We start from the raw sequence: 26,553 nt of genomic DNA, 5'->3' as shown, positions 1-26,553 counted from the left end.
AACTGGCAACCGGGCAAGTTCCTGGTCTTGTCGCGCCGCGTGTGGCAGACTGGGAGCAGAAGCGTGGTGGCTGTGAGGAAAACGTGAGCGCTCTCATTATAGAGAGTACTACAAGCTTTATAACTGTAACTGAGCTGCTGCCACAATGCTCGTGTTGTTTGAGACCGCGGCTGGCTACGCCATATTCAAAGTATGTATTATGTTTTTGTTCTCTGTCGCTTAACATTGTATTAACTTGTTTTTCAGTAACTTTGCTACTTCAGCTAGCTTATTTTAGCCATTGCACTACACGTCTACATGTCATGGAAATTAGCTTCTCTGCAGCTATAATGGTAGTGATCAGAATGAGAAATCTGCTTTTTTAGTACACAAATACAAAAACGTGCATATTTAAGCTGGTTTCTTCACCTGTGTGCCTTTGCTAGTGCACCGGCTAACACGTAGTTAGCGGCTAAAGGCCTTGGCACCACGTGTGCACACTGAGGGGAGCATTTACCAAAAGTCGTGACAGCAATAGCGTTTTGCAACAAAATGCTCAAACACGTAGTATAATTATAAGCACATATTTTAAGATGTGCGACTGTGACGACAATATTACTTAAGATATCCTTTAACTTCTGTTATTAACATATCACATGTTGGCCAGTTAAAGAATGAAATCTTCTTTTAGTGCATAACATCGAATATTGATTGTTGGTTGCATTTAAGGTCCTTGATGAGTCCAAGCTGCAGCAGGTGAACAGCCTGTATAAAGAGTTTGAAACGCCAGAAAAAGCAAACAAAATGTAAGTATGCATGTGGGACAGTGAGTGGTCGTTGGTGGATAAATTACATACTACATGTACAGTAAATATGAATTTGGCTTGTCTCTGCAGTGTGAAGTTGAAGCACTTCGAGAAGTTTCAGGACACAACAGAAGCCTTAGCAGGTACTTATCTATTTAATCGAATGTACACCTGTGGTCTGTGATGTATTCTCTTGCTGTGTGTGATGATTCTATGAGCTGTTTCACAGTACTCGTCACTACCACTGAGACCACATAATATATTTGACACATCTTGCACTGTGTATAGAAACAGTCTTTACAACCATTTCTATTTAGTGATGCAATGCAATTACTTGTACCTTTCAGCTGCCACTGCCCTGGTTGAGGGGAAAATTGGCAAGAGTCTAAAGAAAGTGCTGAAGAAGGTAGTTGCTAAGGAGGCTCACGAGCAGCTAGCAATCAGTGATGCAAAGCTGGGTGGAGTTATAAAAGTAAGCATCCTCATGTTCATGTAGTTGACGTTTGGTGGCTTATTTGCAAGACTTGTGTTACTAAGGGATTTTTTGTTTCAGGAAAAGATGGACCTGAGCTGTGTCCACAGCCCGGCTGTGTCTGAACTGATGAGATGCATCAGGAGTCAAATGGAGAGTCTGATCAGTGGACTTCCTCCCAAAGAGATCAGTGCCATGTCTCTGGGGTTGGCTCACAGGTTGGTGTTGCACAGATTTATTACATAAACACTACTGTTGCCTGTGATTATACATGTGTTCTGAAACTACTTTGTAGATTCACCCAACATTCGTCACTACCACTGAGGCACTAATTTCCAGAAGCAACATAAAAGTTGGAAAATCAGCCTATCAATTAATTAACCCTTGTCTCTCTTTTTTTTTCCTTTTGTAGTTTATCCCGCTACAAGCTGAAGTTCAGTCCAGACAAAGTGGATACTATGATTGTGCAAGCTATTTGTAAGTATGTTATGGTAATTTAAAAAAATGCAGTTGGTGACAGTATCAAGGGGTTTTAAGCAAAAGGACCAAAGTTGAATTAGTATGAAACTCTTTAATTCAGTTATTTTTTTGTTTATTTTGTTTTTTAGCTCTTCTGGATGACCTGGATAAAGAGCTCAATAACTACATCATGCGCTGCAGGGAGTGGTACGGCTGGCATTTTCCAGAGCTTGGAAAAATCATCACAGATAACTTGGCTTACTGCAAAACTGTCCGCCACATTGGTAAATAATAAACTCCTACCATCATATTTAGAGGTTGAAAAGATTGTGTTGTAAGAGGTACGTCAATTGCATTTCGAACAAACTGCAAAATGGCCAGACCTGATTTATCCTGTTATGCAACTTGCATATACCGGTTTAATTTAAAATCTTCCTCCTGTTATACAGTGTCCAAACCCAGGCCAACTTTACTATGGACCAGCTCATACTCTAGTAGTACCTGTAATTCATGGTCTGGGGTTCTCCTGCTTTTAATAATTAAGTCTCCTTGACCAGGACACACAAACTAAAAAGACATGAACCCTAAAGACATTGCTTGGTCTTATAAGCGTATCTACAATAACAAACATTATATGGATTTCTTAATTTAACGTTTGGGACCAATGAAGTATCGTTCGCTTGTGAAAGTGTTTCAGTTTCTCTAGAATAGTCAGTTGCTAAGTAGAAAAATATTTGTGCACCATCCAGGTGACCGCACAAACGTAGCCGGCTCGGATCTGTCTGAAATCATTCCCGAGGAAATCGAGGCCGAGGTGAAGCTGGCTGCTGAAATCTCCATGGGAACAGAAGTGTCAGAGGAGGACATTGGTAACATCAGGCACCTGTGTGATCAGGTTTGTGTCTTATTTCCGCTACTTAGTGTAGTTTTAAGAATTTTAACAGTCAATAGGACCTTTTTAAGTGTCTCATCTGACCTGTTTGCTCCTTACTGCAGTGGTGCTACAAAGTGTTTGTCAGCTCTTTTATCTCGTATGTTTACCTGGCATTTTTTGACACACTTTCTTTCCTCAGGTGATAGAGATTTCGGAATACCGCGCACAGCTCTATGACTACCTAAAGAACCGAATGATGGCGATCGCCCCCAACCTGACTGTAATGGTGGGTGAACTGGTTGGAGCTCGGCTCATCTCGCATGCTGGTAAGTCATGACAATGTAAAACCCAACTAAGCAGTGATGACAAGTTTCTGCCACTTTACAGAACCTGATTGTGTTAAGTCACCTTCTCTGCGCTTGAATTTAGCAGGTAATAATGGGAACATGTTTAAATGTGGCTTCTTAATTTAGGTTCACTCCTGAATCTGGCTAAGCACCCAGCTTCCACAGTACAAATCCTAGGAGCAGAGAAGGCTCTGTTCAGAGCACTGAAGACTCGTAAAGACACACCCAAGTATGGTCTCATCTACCATGCATCTTTAGTGGGTCAGACCACTGCCAAAAATAAGGGCAAGGTGAGCTGAACCTGCAGTAAATAGGCTGCATGTTTTACTGTAACGTCTATGACCATTTGAATGTATGGTTGGATAATAAACACATGCTCTTGCGTTTTATCCAGATTTCGCGTATGCTGGCGGCTAAAGCAGCTTTGGCTATTCGTTACGATGCCCTGGGAGAGGACACAAATGCTGAAATGGGAGCAGAGAACCGAGCCAAGCTTGAGGCTAGATTGCGCCAGCTGGAGGAGAGGGGCGTAAGTACAGCAAAAGCACAGATTATAAATATTGTGTATATCAAGAATAATGATAAAAAACAAAAAATAGGCACATCATAGTTTTTATATCTGACTATTTTTCTGTGGGTGGGTCTTGAAATTGTTGGTTTCTACTAAATGTCTGCTCCCAAAATGTGTCAAATATGCAGTTACGGTTTTCTTTTTTTCCTTTGCATTACTGAGCTTTTTTTTTTTTTTTTAACTCATTTTTTCCTGTAGATACGACGAATCAGTGGAACCGGCAAGGCAATGGCAAAGGCAGACAAATACCAGCACAAGAGGTGAATACTCGCAAATGACTAATTTCCATGATGAATTACCTATTACTTTATTATTACCCTTACTATTATGTAGACAAATGGTGTTATACCCATGTGTTCCCTCCCCCCAGTGAAGTGAAAATTTATGATCCGTCTGGTGAATCAACTATTCCTACAACCTCAAAGAAGAGAAAGTTTGAGGAGGTAGAGGAGGAGGCTGAGGAACCTGTAACACCTGTAGTTAAATCAAAGAAGGCCAAAAAGGAAACAGTAACACAAGGTGGGTGGACTGAATCACTTGTTTTATTATTTGTTTTGAGATGAAATATGATGTGATGCTCAAGGTGTTCAATTTCAATGATTTTACCAGTAGAAGAAGAAGCTACAACATCTGCAGCAGCTGAGGAACCCCCAAAGAAAAAGAAGAAAAAGAAGAGAGTGGCAGATGAACCCGAGGAGGAGGAGGTGGTTACAGTAACAGAGGTGAGATTTCAACTCATGTTTATTTATAATTCATGATCCATTTAGGTTTTCACCAGTTTAATTTTGTTTTGATTGTTGCAGTCAGCAGAGAAGAAAAAAAAGAAGAAAAAGAAAGTAAAAGAGGAGGAAGAAGATTAAACACGATGGAGAATGTGTATATATTCAGTTTTATTTTTGTCATTTTAGTTTTGAATATTGCATTTATATTCAACAAGGGCAATTGCAGACATACAGTATTGTTAAATTTCTAATCTAGTTTGTTGATCCTGACAATGTTTTGATTTGTGGACACATCTGTATCAGATTTGTATAATATCCTGTGCTAAACAATGAGTTGAAAACATTTTCCAAATAATTAAACTTTTATTGTCTCAATGAACATCTGCCCTGTAAAATAAACTTTTTTTAATGTAATTTTGTTTTGTTATTTTACTATCAAGTACTTAAATTTGATAGTATTGATAAATTTCAACCTGATTTATGCTTTTTTATTTTTATATCAGAGCTGTCAATTTGCTGATATTTACCTGTAGTTCAATAGGTTTATTCTTTCCCCTGGCTACATTAGTTACATGGGGTGTGTAAGAAGTGTCAGTAGAAAGGGAAACAATTTGAAAGCGTCACATTTGAAAATAAAAGTAAATACTATCACCACCATGAAAGGTGAACATTGTGAACACCGTTAGCTGCTAACTGGCCAATAAAGCAGGTTGGCTTATTTCATTAGTCAGGATGAACTGCTCTGCCACACTGCTTCTTAAGGTGTAGTTTAACTAAATGTCTTTGCGCTGCTGCAACATTTTGCCATGGTAGTGATGTTGCACAATAGGGAGCAAGTTTAGTGGCCTTTGCCAGGCATTTATAAATATTACTATGTATTTGTTTTACGTGTTATGCAGCAATATTTAAATTAACGATGAAAGCTGCCTTGTCATATGATGTCATAAAGACACTCGTCTCCAACCTGCAGTCCTGACATCCTGCCGCTTTCTTTATGATCTCTGGTGACTTTAATCACACCAGCTTCGACAAGTTCCTTCCTGCATTCACCCAGTTTGAGTTGTCCCACTAGAGGTGTGAAGACACTGGATCTGATGTAGGCTAATGTTCAAGATGCCTACTCTTTCGCTGCCCTCGCCCCTCTGGGAAAGTCGGATCACAATTTTATTCATCTGCTGCCACAATAAACACCTGAGGTTCATAGGCAGCCTGCCCCCATTACAACTGTTAAAAGGTGGACAGATGAAGACTGTGCTGCTCTGCAGAGCTGCTTTGAAGACACTGACTGGGACTGTCTGTGAACCTCATGGGGAGGACATTGATGGATTGACAGACTGTGTCACAGATTATATAATTATCTTCGTGGACACCCATGTACCTGATAAAAAACTCCTAACAACAAGCCATGGGTCACCCATGACAGAATGAAAAGAAGAAAGCATTTAGGTGCAGGGACAGGAGAGGGCAACAGTCCTGTCTCCTTCCTCTTCACCCTGTACACCTCAGACTTCAGGCACAACTCAGAGTCCTGTCATCTCCATGACTCTGCTATTGTAGGACATATCCAGGGTAGTGATGTCACTGAGTACCAGGGAGCTAAATTATTTCCCTTTGGAAATTTTTTGAATCTTTAATCTTAAAATACTTAAATTCGAGATAGCCAGGCATTAGTAGATGATCATCGGTCAGAACGTCTACCACTGATCGACGCGATCGGAGCTCCACTTCCAGCCTTGCCCAGTACCACATGGCACAGCAGCACGAGAGTCTGATGTTATGAAGGATCAGATGAGCTACATGTAGTTGGGCTTAATAAATATTATTATAGACGTGTTATCGAAGAGGAAGCCAGCACTAGGAAAATGTCGCAATTACAGGCGAGGTTCACCACAGAGGACCAAAGGTGAGCTCTGGATTTCTTTGACGAAATATACGAAAAAGGCAGCAATTGCTAGCAGTTTGGCTAGCTAGCTATAACTTGTAGTAAAACAGTAAAACCTAGTTAGGGTTCAGACGTTCTTTGAGCTACGCATGTGTACTATCAACGGTAATTAGCAAACAATTACCCTCTGCATTTAGCAATTATCTTGTGATTTAGCTAAACGTTTGTTAACATGACGACAAATCTGTGAAATATTCAGACAAGCATCGATCAACCAAGTCTCTTTTATTGTAGATATGTTGTAGATGATGTCCCATTCTCCATCCCAGCCGGATCTGAAGTTCAGGACCTCAGCAATCTTATCAACAAACTACTAGAGTCTAAAAATGGTAAATTAATAGTAATTAATTTTAAATTGTACTAGTGAGATTAAGCACAAAAAACATCTGATCTGAAAGCAGTTTTTGCAATTCTTTGTCTTTCCTACAGCATCTCACAGCAAAGTGGATTTCGACTTTCTGGTTCAGGGACAATTCCTGCGGGTGCCGCTGTCCATTCACATGGAGACAGAGGGCATATCAACGGTATGATGAGCCTCAGTGCATGTGGTTAGAGCGATATATTATGAAAGACGGGACCTTATGTGTGCATTATAATCCATTTATAGGAAGAGGTGGTGGAGATTGTATACGTGGAGCGAATCACAGCCCCAGAGCCTGAGGAGTGTATGATGCACGATGACTGGATTAGCTCAGTAGATGCAGATGCTGAATGGTAAGATAATGGGTAACAGTCAGTTCATAGCATCAGCATTTGGTTTGTTTCAATACAGCTGTATTCATCCACTGTAACATCATTATCTGTGTGTTCAAAGCTCATTAAACCAAAGTTTTAGTGTCACTGTGAAGTTGACACACGCTTTGTTTTCCAATGTGTTTTTGTTTAGGATCTTGACAGGGTCATATGACAAAACAGCCAGGATCTGGTCCATAGAGGGTAAAGTGATGGTAGTAATACCTGGACACACAGATGTCATCAAAGATGTAGCCTGGGTCAAAAGAGGTGCGCAGGACAGAATGTTTCCACCTCTGCTCTAATTAATAATTGCAACCTGAAAATTCTGAAAACAAACTGTGCTTGTCATGTGTGCAGACAGTCTAACATCTCTGTTGCTAACGGCCTCTCTGGACCAAACCATCCTGCTATGGGAGTGGAACTCTGAGATGAACAAAGTGAAGGCCAGACACTGCTGTCGGGGACATGCAGGGAGTGTTGACACTGTTGCCACGGACCCAACAGGATCAAAGGTAAGGTTTAAAAGGGGCACAAAATAAAGAAATCACAGTTTTTAATTGGTCTAAGTAATGTTTATGTTGCTGTTTTTCAGTTCTGCAGTGGCTCCTGGGACAAAATGTTGAAAATATGGTCAACAGGTATGTTCATAGAAAGTCAGCATTTCTGAACAAAAAGCAGTATTCTGCAGAGATCCAACACTTGTCATTTGTTGTCAGCGCTTACAGATGAAGCAGAAGAGTTTGAAGAACCCGGTGACAGGCCGAGGAAGAAACAGAAGACACAACAGCTGGGACTGACCAGAGTGAGTCAAACTACACAGATATTGGAGAAAAAAATCTGAAGGACCTAAAGGGATGGTAGTATATAATATAAAGTTCTTACTGTCTGTTCATACACTCACACAGACTCCCCTGATGACTTTGTCTGGACACAATGAAGCCATTTCCTCTGTCCTGTGGAGTGACAGTGAAGAAGTTTGCAGTGCCTCCTGGGACCACACCATTCGAGTGTGGGACCTCGAGACAGGGGGGACAAAGACAACATTGGTGAGACAGATCTTGGTTTGGTGCTTTTTCAGTTCTGTAATATAGTAACATTTTTTGTGATTTTGCTCAAATCATGCTATAATGAAAAAACAAATGTTGAACTGTGAGATTTAATTATTATGGTCCAGTTACAGTAAAATAACTTTCTTTGCCTCACTGCCTGACGTCTTCTTCTTTTTCTGCAGATGGGCAGCAAAGTCTTTAACTGCATTTCCTACTCCCCACTATGTCGACGGCTGGCATCAGGCAGCACTGACAGACACATCAGGCTGTGGGACCCTCGCACCAAAGGTACACACTGTGTTACACCCCCCTTGGAGTTACTCTGGGGTACTTTCCCTTTTTTGGGCTAATGATGCTTCCTTTCCAGACGGGTCCCTGGTGCTGCTGTCTCTGACCTCACACACTGGCTGGGTCACCGCTGTGAAGTGGTCACCTGCACATGAGCACCAGCTGGTCTCAGGTTCACTTGACAACCTTGTCAAACTGTGGGACACCAGAAGGTGTGTAAAGCACATAATTCACATCTGTTGCTAACCTATTAGCAACTATAGTGTACAGCTATTTTGAGGAATCAAGTGAGTAAATGTAACGACTGTATGTGGCTGGTACTGTCTTTCAGCTGTAAGGCTCCTCTGTTTGATGTGTCTGCCCATGAAGACAAAGTGTTTTGTGTGGACTGGACAGAAAGCGGGGTACGACAACAGCAGCGGTTTTCTTTAAAGGGTTCCTGCCATGAAGTTGGTGCATAACCTGTTGCTTGCTTGTTTTCTGTTTTCAGGTGATGTTGAGCGGAGGTGCTGATAACAAGCTGTACACCTACAGATACTCTCCTTGTCAGACTGATGCAGGGGCGTAGGCTCCTCAGCCTGCACACATCCAGAACAGACAATTTTGTATTATTGGGCATACTTTGCTCCTTTATCCTCCCCACTCTTAGGTTTTACACATATTTTCATATGGATTATCTTTATTTTCCTGTAACCCAAGAAAACTATAAATTAATTGTTTCCTGAAATGTTGTCTTGTGAAGTTATGTACCTGAAACATGTAACATTTTATGCAAACAATACAGACACAAATAACTGAATGAACAGTTACAGAGCGTTTGGTGTATTGGATCAAACTGTACAGGTACAACTAATAAAGTGGCCAGAGAGTATGTTTAATAAGAATAACGAAATCTAATTTTCTCTGCCTTAAGCTGTAAAATGTTTCCTCCATATTATGTGGTGCTTAGCCCTGGTTCCAGCTCGACTTGTTTTACAGCTACAGTTAGCCAGTTAGCTGCATCTTCCCTGTTTGCCTGCACACACTTGACACCCTCAAATTTAAGTTGTAAAAAACATTATGCATTATTTTTCTATACATTTAAGTTAATTTTTTAGTCAACATCAGCCATGTCATTAAGCGTATCAAATTTTTATCTCCTTTTTTCAGACAACCCTTTTAATACCATTCTTTCCTTGATTGCAACTGCACATTCAGTAAATTTAAATGAAAATCTGCTGTGACTTTATGAAGTCTATACTGTACACACACAGACTTTGAGGGTGTGGACCTAAACACAAACACTACCTTAAAGTTATAGCTTAGGGGCAGCTTCACTGATAACGAGCAAGTAATTTGTGCCCCGTGAAACATGGTTAATATAACATCAAGTGAAAAGTGGTATCACACATAAGAGCTAGAAAGTCACAGACAATAATACTAGGCGTGTTTTTCTGCACTTTTTCTGTTTTTTAAGACTATTTTACTGTGAGCTGGAAATTCAAACATCAAACAAAACATTGCTTTCCCACAATTGAGGCTATATGGATAAACGCAGCCAAAGTTCTAAGTCCTTAGAGTCAATGGGGAGATAATGATGAGGGAGGACAACAGGTACTTTGTGGATAAACTGGAGTTGGTCCTCTTTTCATCTGTTTCACAAGAAAAGAAGTTTGTGTGACGAGCTCTCACTCTGCCTCATTTTTGTCCTACTCATATACTCAACTATACTATACTATAATATGATAGTACCGCGATTAAATTCATCCTCTAATGTGGACGAAACAAACACAGTAAGGGAAATGAATAAACGGACAAGTGTGCGATGAATATCGAATGAAATCCGACTATTGAGCGGAGCTTGTTTCAAATAGACGATCTCCGCTGTGACCTGCGCAGCAGCGGCCCCGTCCGGCCAGACGGCGCACGTGCAGCTACTTTACATATCCTGCTTCTCTGACTCAGATGGTGATGGCTATCAGCAGAGGAGGCTAACTGACGCTGAATCGATGCTGGGACGGGCGGACACGAATAAAAGCAAGGTAGCGTTTAAAGGTCCGTGTTAGTGACGTGCGCCGCTGTAAGACGCGCACCGGAGTCGCCGCGTCGTTCGACCGTTAGTTACGGACTCGGCGACGGTTCGCTGCGCTGACCGCGACGCTTGCTAGCTTCACTAAGTTAGCTGATATTCCGCAATCCATCTACGTTCTTGTTACGTTTGTTTCTAGTTTAACGCCCTGTCATTGTTCCCGTGACTCACTGCGGTCAGAGCTGCGTCCCGTCTTTCTCTGAGTTACTTTTCTCCACCGGCGCCGCTGCTAGCTTAGTAACATTAGCTGCACCTGGGTCATCTGGACTCCGTGAGGTGGCAGGTGCGTGACCGCTGCTGCCGGAGCTCCGGCGGACTAGCTTCTCGGCTCTCGGCATCAGCGAGTGGCCACAGACGCCCGCATTATTTAGCACCGGGGCAACAGCTGGCGGCTGTGCGCGTATTCCTGCTGTTGTGTCTCAGGGAAGGTTGCATTTTATTCAGTTTGTAAAGCATTTATGCGTCGTCACCCAACTTAAAGAAGTGAGGAATCATTAACGTCACGTGGTCAGATGTAAACCTCATGATCTGTCTAAACATTTGTTTTTGGTCTCCAGGACAGAAAAGGGCACACATCCACCGATGGAGGGGTACGTGCGAATGTCTCAGTACTGTCCCATGAATTAAACCCCTGTCTGTGTGTGCCACTGCCTAACGCAGCTGCTCTGGGTGCAGGTTTTCTGCAGGCATGCTGAGCAGCGGCCAGGCTTTGCTCAGCGAGGACAGCTCTGTGATGGCCCGCATGCAGAAGAAGTTCTGGAAGACCAAGCAGGTCCTGATCAAAGCCACGGGCAAGAAGGAGGACGAGTATGTGGTGGCGTCAGACGCTGACCTGGATGCTAAGCTGGAGGTAGGAGACACACAATAAGAATTCACTATGATTAGGAAACCTGTTTGTATTTTTGTTTTGCACCAGGGAGGGAACTGCTTTAGTCACCACCCACACTTTACTGGCATGTTTTACTGTCTGAGCAATACACACAAGTAAATCTAAAAATAAAATGAGGCTTGTGTGTATTTTTGAAGAGAGCACACATTATGTAAGCTGCACTGCAAACGCAGAGGCTGAATATCTACGTCATGTTGGTTCAAGGTGTCCCTTGTTTGCAGAGCTCCTTTCTTGCTGTTTAATTTCAAATTGCCTAATTATACGTGTGATGTCTCGCATCACATCGCAGCTGACAACAAGAGACGCCGGCGCCATCGGTGTGGATTGGCTTCAGGCTGGCATTTATCTGTGACAAGCTGCCTGACCCGGCCCCTGTGAGGCCGGGACGCGATAGAGTTTCACTGAGCTACTAGAGATTCACTGAGGCTTTTGTTTGATCTGAAACAAGATCGCATTTCTTTTTTCCTGCTCTCACTGTCTCTCAACTGAGCACTTGCTTGTTACAGAAAGTGAGAGAAAGGGACAGTGAAAGACAAAAGCAAAAGTACAATTACCAGTATCTGATGCAAAGCAGCTCTGTGTGTTCTGTTATTGTTTTTCCTCATGTTATCTTGACTTTGAGCACCGTGTGACCCAGTGGAGCCGTAGAATCACCAGGAGCAGATTAGATTTGGAGCTGCTTCTGGTCGGCAGCTAACCTGATCTCTGGTTTTTATCTCAACGTTGCCTCAGGGCATTTTCAAATTTCATCTGACCTGTTGTTGTTTTGCAACTTAAGAGCTTCTTGTGTGAACAGAAAATTGGATTTTTTTTATACAGTATTTCTTTTTCTCATCAGTTTTTCTGATGGCAGTTTAAATAAGACTACGGCAGAAACATCTTTGCATGTTTGTTTTCTGCCGTATTGCTGTGACTCAGAGCAACCACCTGGTGCACACACTGTGTTCTGTATTCCATGTCTCTGATAAACATTTAAAAAGGCGTGTTACACAGAAATAGGAACCTGTACGCTGCCAGGGCCCTGGCTCCAACAGGTGTCTGACTCCTGCTGAGGCAGACAAACTAAAGGTGACGGCTGTTGATTCTACAGTTAATCAGTAACACACGTTAGGGTCAGCTCCTCCATCTGTCTTAATTCTCTGTGATTCTGCTTTGACAGAGGCTGTAGCTTTGTCTTTAGCTTGACCGTGGTTAAAGATATAGGAAACAGATGGAAATAATTACGTAAATATATTGATGAATATGCAAAATGGGCTATATTTTCATATTTTTATAATTAAAAATGTATTTGTCAATGTATCGTCAAAATGTAAATACAGAAGTTGACTGTTTACTCTCACCTAGATAAATATACTTGCATGTATATATATCTGAAATGTCATTTGACATAGCTAGTAGCTAACACATCACAATCTTTGAGCTACTCCAGCTGTGCAGTGAAGAAAAGCTTTAGTGTTATATACCATGTTTTAGTTTTTTAGCTGACACATGGTGACAACTCCTTTGGTCTTTATGTTTGTTATAGTTTGATGATGATTGAGTGATTTTAGATCCAAAATTGAGGCCAAACTCAGGCCAAATCTATATAAACCCACATACACATACACACTCTTCTGGCGCCTTCATCTTAGGCCCTAAAAGTCAAGGTGACACTTTTATTGCTTGCTCCTCCATTTCCATTAAACAGCAGCACTGGCCATGAAACCTGTGTTGCTATAACGCACGCTGGTTTTTTTAGCTTCTCTGACCAGACAGGGTGAACAGTATGCCTTGCTGAAACAAAGGCGCCAACGTCAAACCGCAGAATGTCTTGAAATAAAAGTAACAGTTGCTTAAAAGTTCTTACTTTAATTAGACTTTTTTGCCTCTGCAGTTCTTCCGCTCAGTTCAGTCTACATGCACAGAGCTCCTGAAGGTGATTGAGAAGTACCAGGACAGGATTACACGTGAGTAACAAACAAAACTAAACCCTGTTCGATGATAACATCTGAAATGAAGAGCTCCTGTTATGATTTTAGATGAGTCACAAGATCAAAAAAGATAAATAGAAAAAAATTGTTTAAAAAATGTCTGTCTAATATGTTATTTCTAAGCGAAAGAGAGTTTAAAGTCTAAATATCTTGTTTTATATTTTTACATTAATTGTTGAAGCGTGAATTGACAGAGATTCAAACTTCGAGCTGTTTCTCCAGGTTTGTCGCAGGAGGAAAACGAGCTTGGACTGTTTCTGCGCTTCCAGGCCGAACATGATCGCACCAAAGCTGGAAACATGATGGATGCCACCAGCAAAGCCCTGTGCACCTCAGCCAAGCAGAGGTTCGAAGCCGCGCTAAATGTTAAACCTACAGTACCTAGTTTAAGCTTTTAAAACCATCCTCAGCTTCCACCACTGTATCTTTTGCGTAGGATGGCACTCTGCCCACCGCTGCATCGCTTGTACCAGGAGGTGGAGACGTTCAGGCGGCGGGCCATCGCTGACACCCTGCTGACAGTCAGCCGAATGGAGAAATCCCGGACAGAGTACAGAGGAGCTCTGCTCTGGATGAAAGATGTCTCCCAAGAACTGGACCCAGACACCTACAAACAGCTGGAAAAGTTCCGCAAAGTAGGGAATGTTCCAAGGAGTGTCAACGTTAGTTCACATACGTGTGTGTGTTCTTAAAATTGTATTTAATTGTGTGCACCGTCAGGTCCAAGCCCAGGTCAGAGGGACAAAGAGTCAGTTTGAGAAGCTCAAAAATGATGTGTGTCAGAAGGTGGACATGCTGGGAGCCAGCCGCTGCAACATGCTGTCCCACTCCCTCTGTACCTACCAGGTGTGTACCAGTAAAGTGTGAAGATGCACACTCAAACTGCTTCTCTCATTCATGCTTTCCCTCTTGTGGCAGACGACTTTGCTGCAGTTCTGGGAGAAGACGGCCCACTCCATGTCAGGAATCCACGAGGCCTTCCGAGGACATGTACCGTACAACTTCACCACACTAAAGGTAGCTCGCATGCAGACAGTATGACGTGTAGAGCTCTTTGCTGCTGTGGCTGTAGCAGTGTAACACAGTAACAGGTTACGTGTTTACACAGGAGCTGAGAGATCCACTGGAGCAGATCACAGACTCCCAGGAGCAGGAGGACAAGAAAGAGAAGTCAATACAGATCAACACAGACAAGTAAGAGAATCCACTTTTAACGGTTTAATATTTAGTCAGTTTAACCAGAAAATTCAGAAACCGTCTGGCTTGTGTAACTGAACCAAGTTCTACCACACACACATGCTGTCGTACCATCTGTCTCTGTTTTTGTGCCACTCCACTCTACTCTCACACTTGGGTTGTCGTCAGTGACCATTTCTGTATTTTCATCTCGCTCTCTCTGCTGTCCCCCGTGTCCGTATCTGTGGCCTCATTAACCTCAGCTATGTCTTTATCCAATGTGAGGCCAAAGTTATGCCCATGTTTCCCTACAAGTGTGTGGCAGGGGATAGGTTAGACATAGAATACTTAAACATTTTAGTAGAAACTGAGGCTACTGCAAACACTAATAGTTTCCTTGACTCAGCTTTGTTTAACTACTCCCCTTCCTTCCTTCCTTCCTTCCTTTCCTAGTCTGGTGTCACTGGATGATGACGACAAGCCAGCAGGAAGCTCCTCTAATGCAGGTATGTGCTGCCCCCTGCAGGCTAAAACATTATTTTGTTTTTTGTTATTTTAGAGATTCTTTAGAATTATATTTGAAATATCATCAGTTGTTAAAATCTGATACACACATCTATCTTTATATATAGGGCCATCATGTAGATTACAGGGTGATGTATGCCTATTGACTATTGTTTCTGCTCTTCCTCACATGTTTGTGTTAAACTTCGGATGTATCCACCCACAAATTTGATCATGAGTTAAAAACATGTTGCTTGCATCCTTCACTGGCTGCTCTTAGTGTTTAATATAACATTTCTCTATTTCAGACACCACCCCCAGCAGTGATGGACAGCACCAAACCATTCATGGTGGTAAGTTTGTGTGTGTGCGCATTTACACGTGGGGACCAAAGGCCTTGTTTTTCTATCAAGGCGTTTATGACAAAGTGGGGACCTTTGGTTGGTCCCCAACTTTGAAGGGACGTTTATAACTTAGTGGGGACCTTTGGCTGGTCCCCAACTTTGAAGGGACGTTTATGGCAAAGTTTGAGGGTCATGAAGAGATTTTAGGACTGAGGTTAGAATTGTTAGAAAAGTTTTATTAAAGGGCATTATGTCAATGGTGAATGTACGTGTGTATTTCCTGGAGCCAGTATCTGTCCAACATTGCTAGGGATGCCTGTTGGCTCTATGTCCCTTTAACCCCAGCGCACCTAACTACTGCCGCGTCCACTCAAGCCCTGCAGGACGTAAGCACAGCACCCCTGGAATCTGGCGACAGCCTGATGCTCATGGCCTGCGATCTGCCACAGATGCAGCTCCCAGCTCCAGCACACTACCTGCTCCAGCCACAGCAACTGCCTTCTCCTCATGCTGGAAACCAAATTGAACTCTGGGGCTCGAGAAGCCTGTCCGGCTTCACGCAGCTGTCCCTCACTGGTAAACTACCTGTCTGCTGTTTGACCCAAGGCTGCTCACTGGTTCAGTTGCTTGGTTTGCTCTCCTGGGATTTCATCTCTGCCGCTGCACACTTTGGATCTGGATTCGGCCTACTCTCCTGGGGCCTTTTTTCCCTCACCTTTTATCTTTTGTGAAAAACAGAAGAGCATCTCCTTCACTTCTGAGTTGCGTTGGCTGAGCTTTTAGTTACTGTACGGCATCAGGGGTGTAAGATTGATATTGGAAGATCAGGACCCCCACTATGTGTGTACTGTGCTAGTACCCCATCAGCTCGTCCATCTCTAGTCTAATTAGCTGTCCCTTTCTCCACGTTCACCCCTTTCAGGTAGTGGTTTGCTCTCTGATGGTCTGCCCCAGTCTTCAGGGCTGAGACTGGACGAGGAAGAAGGCGAGAGGGGGGACATGGCTTTCCTCAAAGACCTTCTGAGTCCGGGGCCTGGGGTCAGCGATGAGTTCAGTAAAGAGTGGCAGGATGCTTTCGGGATGTTTGACCCTCCAGCTGGAACAGGGGCGACAGGCAGCGGACAAGCAGCATCTCTGCCTTCAAATCCCCCAAGCCCCACAGGCTTCCTGCCTTCTCAGCTCCTGGATCACAGTCTAAGCGCCACAGGTCAGATGCTGCCCACTGCTGGGCACATTAGCTTCCTGCACCACACCGACTGCTTTTCCAAAACAGGATGTGGCTTTGGTTTTCAGGCTGGTCAACTCCCCCTATGTTCCAAGCTCCACCCCTGCAGCCTCCTGGTCAGAGCCATCTATCTCAGTCCACTCCAAGCTCAGCAGACAATAGTAAGTTTCCCACAACTGTCTCATACTGTGGGGTTGTATGTCACAGTAAACATACTTATTGTGTGTATGTGTCTGAAAATACACAGCTGCTACAGGTGGATCCAAAGACATGTCGGCCTGGTTCAACCTGTTTGCAGACCTCGACCCTCTCTCCAACCCGGATGCCATAGGCCGATCTGCAGATGAGCTGCTCAATGCCTGAAGCTGTGTGTGTGTGTGTGTGTGTGTGTGTGTGTGTGTGTGTGTGTGTGTGTGTGTGTGTGTGTGTGTGTGTGTGTGTGTGTGTGTGTGTGTGTGTGTGTGTGTGTGTGTGTGTGTGTGTGTGTGTGTGTGTGTGTGTGTGTGTGTGTGTGTGTGTGTGTGTGTGTGTGTGTGTGTGTGTGTGTGTGTGTGTGTGTGTGTGTGTGTGTGTGTGTGTGTGTGTGTGTGTGTGTGTGTGTGTGTGTGTGTGTATTGGAGCAACTTCTCATTTAAAACAGTAAAGGAACACAGTAATAAACACAGTCAGATGTTACACCCACTCTTGCTCCTCCATGTGCGATATCAGGAGATGTGTTCATGCTCGCTAATACCATTGGGAAAACAGAAGCCTCCTCCTCACAGCTTCTTTCTCCAACTGGTAACTGACTCATTTGCACCCAGAGGACCTTGTGGTTTGTGATTTTTCACTATTAGTTGAATCAGCTTCAGTTAGTCAGTGTGTTTGGGTTACAGGTTGATTTTGGACCATGCCGTGTTTTAATAATGGTTGTGTGGGTGTGTCTCAGTTTGCTGTGTGCACACATCACAAGGATGTTACAAATACTGTTTACTCTGTTAGGGTAGAAGCACATGACTATCACACAGAAGTGCATTGGACAGTTTGTGTTGGGTTAGATGGAGCTGCAGAATGGGTTAAGACACAAAGTTTCTGTCAAACCCTCAGGTGCCAACAGGTCCCGTCAGGTTCATGTGTCCTCTACCCTGAGCCTGTCGTTGAGCCTTCATTAGCACAAAACGAACTAAGAACTGGAATCAGATTACAAGCAGTGTGGGAAAACCAAACTCTTCATGTGGCTTTCTAACAGTTCCCCTTCACCCCAGATTCTGGTAGACTAAATAAGTAACAAAGAGAATCTTCTGTGCTTTCTGTTGTTTCATTTTCACAATAAGTCCAAGGCCAAGAAAAATGTGTGAATGAACGATGAAGCCTTTGTTTTTCATGTCCTGTAGATTGAAGTTTTAACGCAGGCCCACAAGGTTTTATTATTTTTGTACAAATAGCTGAACCTCTGCTGCACAAAGCATATTTATGTAAGATGAAATGCATACACTACTGAAAACACATATTAGCCCTTGTGTACTTTGAGATGCACACAAATGTAGGAACATATTTAATGGGTAAGAATCAACACTGGAGACATGTTACTATGTTCTCATAACCCGCCTGATGTAGATTTATTTCCCACTATTCCGACTGACATTTGTGAATGTTTACACCTCGGTTTAATGGTTAAAGGGACTAACAGGAGTTTTATGGAGAATATTATGAAAATAAAACAATATTTATTACCTGAATAGTGAACCTAAGGTGAGCAGAGTGCATTATGGGATACATTTCTGTTTTGTGAGAGACACACTTTTATATATTTGTCATTACTGTACTTTTGTTGTTGCTCTTTGTGCTTCTTGGCAGAAGAAGCCTCTGTGTGAGTGTTTGTTAGTTTAGTTTGGATTTACACTTCGAAACTGAATGTATTTCTCAAGTGAATCACAAACACTTTGTTTAATTCAACTATGCCTTTTTATTTCACTCTAGGGGTTTAACAGATGAAAACTTGGCAGTTCTATTTCCAATAAACCAGACAAGCAAACAAAGAATCACTGTGTGGAGCTTCATTCCAAAATGCAGTTTTTCCACTTGGAATAATACAAAACAAGGTTGGCGATAAATCTGTTTTTTTTCCCCCTTTTATGAATCTGCTTTGTCAAACTAATTCTTGTAAACATTGCAAACACACTGTTTATCTAAAAATGATAGACGTCGCTGTGGGTGTGATTGTGTCCCAGAGAGAGGAGCCTCTCATCAGCGCTTGTTCCTTCAGGTCACAGAACAAACATCCACGCTTTCTGGCTCTGCTCTGCTACACGTTTACATCACTCAGGATTCGGCCTGCGTGAGGCTACATAGTCAGCAGCTGTTGGTTTGCTCTCGTGCAGACGTGTCAGCGTGCGCCCGAAAACCTGAGATGACGATGTGATCTATTAACTGATATTCTCTGAAGACCCAATTACACTCCTGTCCTATAAATAAATACATTAGTACTCACAATAATGAGATGTAGTAATTCACAGTACTCAGTGGAAGGGGGGGCAGGGGAGGGCTATATGGTACATTTGACTCATTCAGATACATATCATTGTCAGTCGATTATACAAACACATTGTGCCTCTATATTTACAAATCCAGTACATTCCTAACCCACCGGACCAGGCACAGTCAGCTAATAGAGACATTTACAAGAGGTTGGGCCAGAGCACAAAGAGGCTGCTAATGCCAGAACTACACTTCAGACCGTCATCAGATGCTCAAACGGATAGATTATTAAATCAACTTAATCTAGGATTCCATCTGCCTCGAAGGCCAGTAAGTAGTTCTTTAGCTGTGTTGTGTATTAATTTAGTCGTGGCTCTGTTTTGATCTCTACCATCTCGGCTTCATTTACTTTATTCGACACAGCTGGCTGCCTCTCACTTCAAGTACTTAAATTGACTTTTAGAGCTTTTTACATGTGTAACACCTTGGATTATGCACTGGGCTCCGAGTGTTTCTAAAATGTGCCCACACCGTGTCCTGATCCACATGCTACTGCTGCTTTGCTAAGCTGCCTCTGTGTAGGCCAACAGCTCCACTCACGGGTCACCATCAATCTATCAGGGGACATACAGTACGTCCGTGGTCTGCAGTGTAGTACTAGAGTTCACTCTCTCTATGTTTGGAGCCCTGCAGGCCAGAGGGTCTGTCTGACCGGACCCCTCTGGGCATATTTCACAGCACAAGCCGAGCAAGACAAAAGGGAATCAGCGTGATGAAGGAGACAAGGGGATGGAGAAAGTAGGAACGTGAAGAGGTGGCGGAGAAAGGCGGGGGCCAGTTCACACTTCCTGCATCCGTAGGGCTGCCGTCGGTATCTGTGATCATGTCGTCCCTTTGAGGGTCAAGCGTCATGTTCTGCAGTCCAGCGGGGGGTGTGGAAAGTGTGAACTGGCCTCAAAAAAAGGTCGTCGTGAGGAAAGGCTGGCGCGTGGACAGAGGAGGAGGGGTAAGCAGACACAGGTTGAACATGCTGCACATCAAAGCCCTGGCCTGTGTTTCCCGCAGAGACACACCTCCCAGCAGGGCCCAGTCCGATGACACCGGTGGGTCCAAGAGAACAGGTGGCGCACATATTTACTGTATCTGCGCCACCTTGCTAGTGCATTTCCAGCCTGGCCCTGCTCTTAGGTGTGTGTGTGTGTGTGTGTATCTGTGACAACTGCAGTGCAACGATCATGTGCGTCAGGCTAAAGCTCAAACACGACCCGAGCACCTAGCTAGTCTGGGGAAACTGAGCGGTCTGAAGTATCAGGCACATGTTTACTGTCTCCTATCACGACCCTTCAAGTTTTGCTACGATATATTTGGCAGCACCAAAATTAGCCTCCGTGGTCAATCTCTTGGTCGCCAAGGAAACCAGCGGCCTTTTTTGTAATGGAAGGCATATTTCATATCAAGAGAAATAACTACAGATAGAAAAAGAGATATGTCCGTGGAAAGGCGCCATGGTATAATACGATGAAATCAAAGGTAGTCCCTTTCAACCCTTTTCCTCCTAAAAAAAAAAAACAGAACATGACCAGCACTAAAGGTAGAAGAAAGCGATGAAATGTTGGCTGCAGCCGCCTGCTCAGGGCTGCAGGATGTTCACGCTGTAGTCGTCTGAGGAGGAGAGGCAGTGGGAAGCGCTTTTTTAACAAGATAAGGACATCAGAAGAGCTTAGCTGGCATGCTGAAGGCATTTTTTGGAGCAAAGGGTTGTTTTCCTTATTTCGAACGTTCTCAAATCTTTTTTATTTTTTGTAATTTTCGTTGTTTTTGGGGCTGTGGTGACTGTAAGGACTCATCAGAAGCTCTCGGGCTCCTCCAGGAGGCAGGGCTGGGTGGACAGAGGCACCAGGGACGGGGACAGGTTTCGCAGGCCCACCCCGGACCGGAAGCCCAGGTCCGGGGCCGGGAGTAAGGGCTTGAGGATGCTGACGAGGCAAAAGGCAGAGCCGCTGTTCGGGATGAAGTTGACCTTGTTGCGGTCGGGACACAGGAAGGGAGGAATCTCCTGCAGAGCTTTGGGCCTGGTAACACACAAAGCAGAAATGATTAGCACGTAAGCTAAGAGAAGCTAACTCCTGCTACTGTAATGGTGCTGTCGCTGGTGTTCTCCCGTTGCACTCACATGGACTCCTCGCTCACTTTGACCTTCTCACAGCCCTCTGGAGGTTCCCTCTTGAACATATAGCTGTTGTTGGGTCTGGGGGAGGCGGCGTATTTAGGCAGTGGGGAGCAGGGACCCAGCTCTGAGGAAAGCATAAAGGTCAAGGGTCAAGGCCAGCTGCAGAGATGTGGTGGTAAGGTCAGTGGGGAGTAGCTCACCCTTCTCCTCGTAGGGGCTGCCTCCGCCCGCGTCGTTGAGGACGGTGAGGTAGGAGGGCGAGATGGAGTCGGGTCGGCTACTGCAGTTGCTATGGTTACCGCTCAGGCCGCCCCCCGAGGGCGTCTGGGTGTCGATGCTGCGGGTGCTGCTGCTGCGCTGCGGCGGGAGGGGCGGGGGCGCGCGGTGCCCGTCTGGGACATCCTGCGGCTGACGGACACATCGGGTCACAATTAACAAGGCGGAACGTTTGCAGGCGGCGACAGCACAGCAGTTAACGCGTCTCACCACGATGGGCTCGTCCTTCTCTGGGGTGTCTCGGATGATGATGCGCTCGATCTCTTGGTTCAGGCCCTCCACGCTGTTACGGAATCGAGGAGCCGATGACTTGGATATGGGGATGGGTATAAGAATGGTCTTGGGCATAGGCGACTGCAGAACAGACACAGACATCAGCATCATAAAGACTGAACACTCCCAGAACCAACAGCTCCACCGGCTCTGACCCGCACCACATGACGGGAAACTGTAACTAGTGATGAATCATTAAGTACTTCAGCGCAGAAAAATCTTTTTTAATGTGTGACATCTGCAAAAACCTCACTAGTGCTGACGCGCAAACCACCTCGTAAACCTTTTTATTGTGCAACAGATTCTGCCTCACGCTGGAGCCGATTTCCTTCGTCATTATTCCCGTTTGTTTTTTCAGCCAGTTTTCTGTCGACCAGATCTGGGGCGGGATTGGACGGGCTGAATCTAATTCTAATTCAGCGGCTTTTACTGTCTGCACCCCCCAAATAAATCCAAACAGCCTTAAAGCTCAGCTGCTCAGGGAATTGTAGCCTGTGGCAGTGCACCTGATGTCCACAGGGCTCGAACGTACTTCTTTTGGAATCTACAGCAGATGACACATTTTGAAGAGATTTTATGCAACTTTGGGCGTCTAAATATGTTCCTATGATGCGTCATGGGTAAAGTGGATGAGGTCCCGAGCAGCTCTTTTCAGTCTTCATCTCAGGGGGTAGGCCCAGAAACCAGGACAGCTGCCCCTCCCCTCTACAGGGAGCGTTAAACGCAGGAAACTGCACTAACAGCACATGTGTGCGTGCGTCTGGAGTCAGACAAACCCAGTTCCAGCGATTCTGCTGCAGGTCCCACCTCATGTTTCAAACTTAACACACATACGTGCACAAGGACGAGGGGAGAAAATGGGACGTCCCGAGAATGCTCCAGGTCAGACACACACACACACACACACACACACACACCGCTCACCTGCGTCTGGATGATGGTGTGGCTGCCATTGAACGGAGACTTGCGCTCTTTGTCCCTCCGGTGGCGGCTGCTGCGTTTGCTGCGCTGAAGCTGCTGACGCAGTTTGGCGATCTGTGGAGGTTCACACACACACTGTAAGGCAGACATCAGACTCAGTGCTCCGCATCGACACAGCCCGTCGTCAATAATTCCTTGTTTGTTCAGGCCCAAACATCACAAAAATGCGCGCTGACCTCCTTGAGCTGGTCGGTGCTCCCACAGGAGGCCGAGCGTTTGTGAGAGCCCCTCCTCCTCTCATCTGCCCAGGCCCTGGGGGTCTGACACACAAACACACACTGGTGAAATACACATCTGAGCAAAAAACGAAGAAACAGCCAAACGAGGAGGCGCAGTGGTAAAGAGGCTGCAACGAGAACCAGAACAAAGTCCTTTTTTAATTGCAGTTTCAGCTTGAGACACAACAGCACACTTAACAGCAGATCTCACCAGAGGCAACTGGTCTGTTTAACCACCGGTTTCCTGATCTGCTGTTAAATATCACACAGCTCGCGTCTGACCTTTTTAAAGTCAGTTTGGTTTGAAGTCAGTCCCTGAGTGACAGTGAGAGGCAGAGGCCATGATGCAACCGCCTGCAACCTCCTTGCTTTGATTTCCTGCTTCATGAACACATGTACATCTTATAATTACATAAGTACGGCAACACTCCAGACTCCAGGGCTTTGCTTTACCTGACCAACAGGGTCTAGACAATAGGAATGACTCCATATCACATTTCTATCACCTTTGTGTGTTTCCCACTACTGATCAACACTAAAACTCAACAACTACTGCATGAGCTGTGATGAAATACTAATATCATAGCACAAAACACAAGACATAACACAAGAGCATCAGCTGCACTGTGTGCTAAGTCTAATATTAGCATGCTAACCTTCTAAAGTAAAAATAGGCTATACGCTAGACTGCACGAGTTAAACATTCATTTCAGTACTTCTTGTGGTGCGATAGATAAATAGGGACAGGAGGTCTGGAGCGGGGCCCCGGTGCTCACCTGCGTTGCTTTGTCCCTCATGTAGGGAACGTGTTGGTGCTGGCTGTCGTCCTGAGGCCAGGGACCTGTCAGGTGAGCGCCAGCAGTCGCGCCCTGCGAGGGCCACAGCTGGACGCGATGGTGGGGGACCAGAGAGGAGAATGATGAGCAGGGAGCTCGGAGAGGGAGGTTGGGGGGGCGGGGGGCGCCGCAGGACCACAGGGATGCAGGAGGTTAAGGCCACTGGTGCAGTCTGAGGAGGAAGACGAGACGAGCGCAGAGCCGTAAACAAGTTGTTTGTCAACACGTCAACAAACCAACAGACCTCCCGCTGGGCTGCGCGCTAAGCTCCAGGCTGTCTAGGCCTGTGTCTGGGAGTGTGTGCGCTGCCGGATTGATGTTAATCCGTGCCGTGCATATGCCCCAGCTCCCTCACACACCTCAGTCCATGCCGTTGTAGCAGCTTAACGTGGGGGAGGGGCTGCACTGTGCCCTGCATTCTGGTTGGAGTGCTGGTAAAAACAGCAGCGTTTGCGGTACAGGCTCAGCAGGCTCAGCCTGATGTCATATTTCTTGCTGTGTAAAATAATCATATTAATCCTCCGCAAGGGAAAGAACTGTTTGAATATTCCATGAAAAGGGCCCACTAAACGTTAGGGAATGTGACCTTTATTTATTTTTGTTGACAGTAATTTGTTGTTTATTACTTTTTATAAAACATATGAATCATATAAATGACAATTATATTGTAGCTGTAAATATGTAATTTTAAAAAATATTTAATTTTAATCATTTGATTTGGATTTTTTTGCTTAATGTCTCCTACTGTAAAAAAAACACTTGCTTTTATTTATGTAATACTAATAGACATTATATTATGATACTAAAGGAGCATATCATACATCTGGCACTAGCATGACACCAGAGCTCAGTCCACTGCAGACTCTACAGATCAGCACTAGTTTCTGAAAGAAATTTGACAACAGTTGCATATTTAGCTTTGATAAGGAAGAAAGTAAATTAAATTTGTGGGTTTTAGGTAATCCCAGTTAGATGGTAAATATCTAATTCAAATCAATTTTATTTATATAGCGCCAAATGACAACAGTTATCTCAAAGGTAAGGTTTAAGACCTTGCACAACTAAACTCCCACATACAGCAAGCCTTTAATTGTAATTAATATAATTAATCAAAGCAAACATGGTTTACTTTAGTGGGTTTTTTAAAGAAGCAAAAGCCTTTGTCCAAATTGTCTTATTTCAAATTACTTAAATGATTTAAAATTGCGCCTAATTTGTACGTTCATATTCACATTGTGTGGTTTTATAGAGGCCAACTGCAACAACAACAAACCCCACTGTCATGCATGTAAGGGGCCGACAGGGACGAGGATGTGGACATATTTGGATTCTTACAGTGGGGACTGAATCTACCTGAACCTGCACATGCATGTACACACACACACACACATATGCACACAAACACAGCGGCGTCTAGCAGGATCTGGATCTAAATTTGGCAGGGCCTTGACCGGTGCACATCACTGTTGCTAGGGAACTGGGCCGACTGATCTTCATTAACACAACAGCTGGGTTTGTGCGAGTGTAAACTAAGGGTTTGAGCATCGTCAGTCTATGAGCTTGTCTGTCTGCATCCTGGAATCTCTCCTGAAATCAACACCGTGCTACACTACACTACAGTACACTACAGTACACCACACTACAGTACAGTATACTGTAGGCTGACAGCTGCAGTAGTAATAGTAGTAGTAGGTGTAGCAGTAATGTTAAATCAGATGCATCACAGTCCACCCTGAATGTAAACACACTAGGTTTGTTGTCTATAGATTATAGAAACATCTCATTTAGCTTTAATGTCAAACACCAATATTTAATCTACTGTCAAAACACTCAATCTATTATTTAAGAATTCCAATACAATTAATAAACAGAAGTTTCTCCTGATTGACCAAACAGGTTACAGCTCATTTACCCGCGTCGGTAAATGTAAGGTTGACACTATATATAAATAATGTAATAAAATAAATAGAACCCCGACATTATTAAACACCACGTCTCCTCCGCACGCGTGGACAATAACAGAGCTCTGTGTTTGAATAGAACCCTCCCCGGTGCACGCTCCTGCAGACGTAATGTAGGCCACGCTCGCTCACCCCCACGAACATATCACGAAAACACGCTCCTGCCAGTTCAGACACGCAACGCGCAACGCGCACACGCAGCTTGTTGTGGCCGAACGCGAGCGGCGGCAGGAGGAACGCGCTCACCTGCAGGACGGGGACCCAACGGCGCTGCTCGCCGGCGGCCACGGAGCCTCTGCGGCGCGGAGCCCCGTCGATCGCTGCGGCTGCCGCTCCGCTGGAAGGGCTCGTGCTCGGCGTGTAAACAGGCGGTCGCGGGAGACACGGCGGCGCGTCTTCGTGGATGCAGCAGCGGATTCAGTGGGTGTCAAAATGGGCGTTGCTGTGTTCGCACCCTGCCTCCTCCTCCTCCTCCTCCTCCTCCACGGCGTCGTGGATGGATGGAAGCCGCGTCCAAAAACACGCCTCGTGATCAAAGTAGAAGTCGATTTAATTTAAAAAATAGGCGCAGAGACCATCCGGGGTCATAACACGACCAAATGAAAGGAACAGGCGCGCTGGAAACACGGAGGAGGGAGAAAGAAGCAGGCGGTGATGCTGGGCTAGCCCCGGCTGACACGACGAGAGGAGGACCAGTGTGAAGCACGCGGAAACTAGCTCCGCCGGTTCCACTTGTTGGTTTCATAATAAAACATTCAATAGTCATAACATTCAAATGCTTCAAGTAGTTAGTTGCTTCAAGTATTGTTTAAACAGCACGTGTTGACGTCCTGCTGTCAAATTAGATATCATTTCATCATATTTTTTTTGTTTTACAATTTTACTGTATTAGCTTTTGGGTAGTACTTTGTTTTGTGCCTTTCTTCAAAGTAAGCCTCTACTAGTATTTGATCAAAAAAAG

The 26,553-nt window shown here is 44.5% G+C and overlaps 4 protein-coding genes across 11 annotated transcripts; 3 read left to right on the top strand and 1 right to left on the bottom strand.

Annotated features, from left to right (window-relative positions):
- The first annotated feature begins 4 nt into the window (after positions 1-4).
- nop58 (NOP58 ribonucleoprotein homolog (yeast)) lies at positions 5-4,644 on the top strand. Of its 2 annotated transcripts, none has more exons than XM_029142770.3 (15): positions 5-190; positions 709-785; positions 876-928; positions 1,133-1,257; positions 1,339-1,475; positions 1,670-1,734; positions 1,866-2,000; positions 2,466-2,611; positions 2,790-2,916; positions 3,064-3,227; positions 3,332-3,466; positions 3,707-3,768; positions 3,879-4,027; positions 4,121-4,230; positions 4,312-4,644. In XM_029142770.3, exons 1-15 carry the CDS (start codon positions 146-148, stop codon positions 4,366-4,368), a joined length of 1,587 nt encoding a protein of 528 aa, XP_028998603.1. In that variant the 5' UTR covers positions 5-145; the 3' UTR covers positions 4,369-4,644. The 2 variants fall into 2 exon arrangements, with proteins under 2 accessions (XP_028998603.1, XP_028998602.1); XM_029142769.3 differs by having other exon boundaries at positions 4,118-4,230.
- A 1,296-nt stretch (positions 4,645-5,940) lies between these two features.
- Positions 5,941-9,115, top strand: wdr12 (WD repeat domain 12). Its single transcript, XM_029143101.3, has 13 exons — positions 5,941-6,133; positions 6,407-6,501; positions 6,602-6,696; positions 6,780-6,886; positions 7,059-7,174; positions 7,265-7,419; positions 7,500-7,545; positions 7,624-7,709; positions 7,813-7,953; positions 8,139-8,244; positions 8,324-8,456; positions 8,576-8,648; positions 8,735-9,115. Exons 1-13 carry the CDS (start codon positions 6,093-6,095, stop codon positions 8,810-8,812), a joined length of 1,272 nt encoding a protein of 423 aa, XP_028998934.1. The 5' UTR covers positions 5,941-6,092; the 3' UTR covers positions 8,813-9,115.
- Positions 9,116-10,114: 999 nt separating this feature from the next.
- On the top strand, positions 10,115-18,441 carry ical1 (islet cell autoantigen 1-like). Of its 7 annotated transcripts, none has more exons than XM_029142717.3 (15): positions 10,115-10,265; positions 10,870-10,902; positions 10,988-11,162; positions 13,075-13,147; positions 13,394-13,517; positions 13,608-13,806; positions 13,892-14,017; positions 14,090-14,188; positions 14,280-14,365; positions 14,801-14,853; positions 15,160-15,204; positions 15,541-15,771; positions 16,118-16,402; positions 16,489-16,581; positions 16,668-18,441. In XM_029142717.3, exons 2-15 carry the CDS (start codon positions 10,895-10,897, stop codon positions 16,781-16,783), a joined length of 1,713 nt encoding a protein of 570 aa, XP_028998550.1. In that variant the 5' UTR covers positions 10,115-10,265; positions 10,870-10,894; the 3' UTR covers positions 16,784-18,441. The 7 variants fall into 7 exon arrangements, 6 of the variants coding, with proteins under 6 accessions (XP_028998550.1, XP_028998554.1, XP_028998555.1 ...); XM_029142721.3 differs by having other exon boundaries at positions 10,116-10,265; positions 15,571-15,771; XM_029142718.3 differs by having other exon boundaries at positions 10,136-10,278.
- fam117ba (family with sequence similarity 117 member Ba) lies at positions 18,342-26,292 on the bottom strand. The gene is made up of 8 exons (XM_029138641.3): positions 25,839-26,292; positions 23,572-23,803; positions 22,754-22,837; positions 22,521-22,631; positions 21,534-21,677; positions 21,248-21,455; positions 21,051-21,171; positions 18,342-20,949 (listed from the first exon to the last, which is right to left on the bottom strand). Exons 2-8 carry the CDS (start codon positions 23,590-23,592, stop codon positions 20,724-20,726), a joined length of 915 nt encoding a protein of 304 aa, XP_028994474.1. The 5' UTR covers positions 23,593-23,803; positions 25,839-26,292; the 3' UTR covers positions 18,342-20,723.
- Between the last annotated feature and the right edge of the window lie 261 nt (positions 26,293-26,553).

This window comes from Betta splendens, chromosome 2, assembly GCF_900634795.4.
Source record: "Betta splendens chromosome 2, fBetSpl5.4, whole genome shotgun sequence".
Lineage (NCBI taxonomy): Eukaryota > Metazoa > Chordata > Actinopteri > Anabantiformes > Osphronemidae > Betta > Betta splendens.
Note: the sequence above shows the minus strand (reverse complement) of the source record. Positions and strands in the feature narration are given on the sequence as shown.

Bases quoted from the DNA above. Each gene is read 5' to 3' on its own strand.
- nop58 (XM_029142769.3), top strand. From the start codon at position 146: ATGCTCGTGTTGTTTGAGACCGCGGCTGGCTACGCCATATTCAAA. The intron at 929-1,132 runs GTACTTATCTAT...TGTACCTTTCAG, and splicing joins CACAACAGAAGCCTTAGCAG to CTGCCACTGCCCTGGTTGAG. The intron at 2,612-2,789 runs GTTTGTGTCTTA...TTCTTTCCTCAG, and splicing joins TCAGGCACCTGTGTGATCAG to GTGATAGAGATTTCGGAATA.
- wdr12 (XM_029143101.3), top strand. From the start codon at position 6,093: ATGTCGCAATTACAGGCGAGGTTCACCACAGAGGACCAAAG. The intron at 6,697-6,779 runs GTATGATGAGCC...ATCCATTTATAG, and splicing joins AGACAGAGGGCATATCAACG to GAAGAGGTGGTGGAGATTGT. The intron at 7,175-7,264 runs GTGCGCAGGACA...TCATGTGTGCAG, and splicing joins TGTAGCCTGGGTCAAAAGAG to ACAGTCTAACATCTCTGTTG.
- ical1 (XM_029142717.3), top strand. The intron at 11,163-13,074 runs GTAGGAGACACA...TTGCCTCTGCAG, and splicing joins ACCTGGATGCTAAGCTGGAG to TTCTTCCGCTCAGTTCAGTC. The intron at 13,518-13,607 runs GTTCGAAGCCGC...TCTTTTGCGTAG, and splicing joins TGCACCTCAGCCAAGCAGAG to GATGGCACTCTGCCCACCGC.
- fam117ba (XM_029138641.3), bottom strand. From the start codon at position 23,592: ATGAGGGACAAAGCAACGCAG. The intron at 21,172-21,247 runs GTGAGCTACTCC...TGCTTTCCTCAG, and splicing joins CAGCCCCTACGAGGAGAAGG to AGCTGGGTCCCTGCTCCCCA. The intron at 20,950-21,050 runs GTGAGTGCAACG...GTGTGTTACCAG, and splicing joins AAAGTGAGCGAGGAGTCCAT to GCCCAAAGCTCTGCAGGAGA.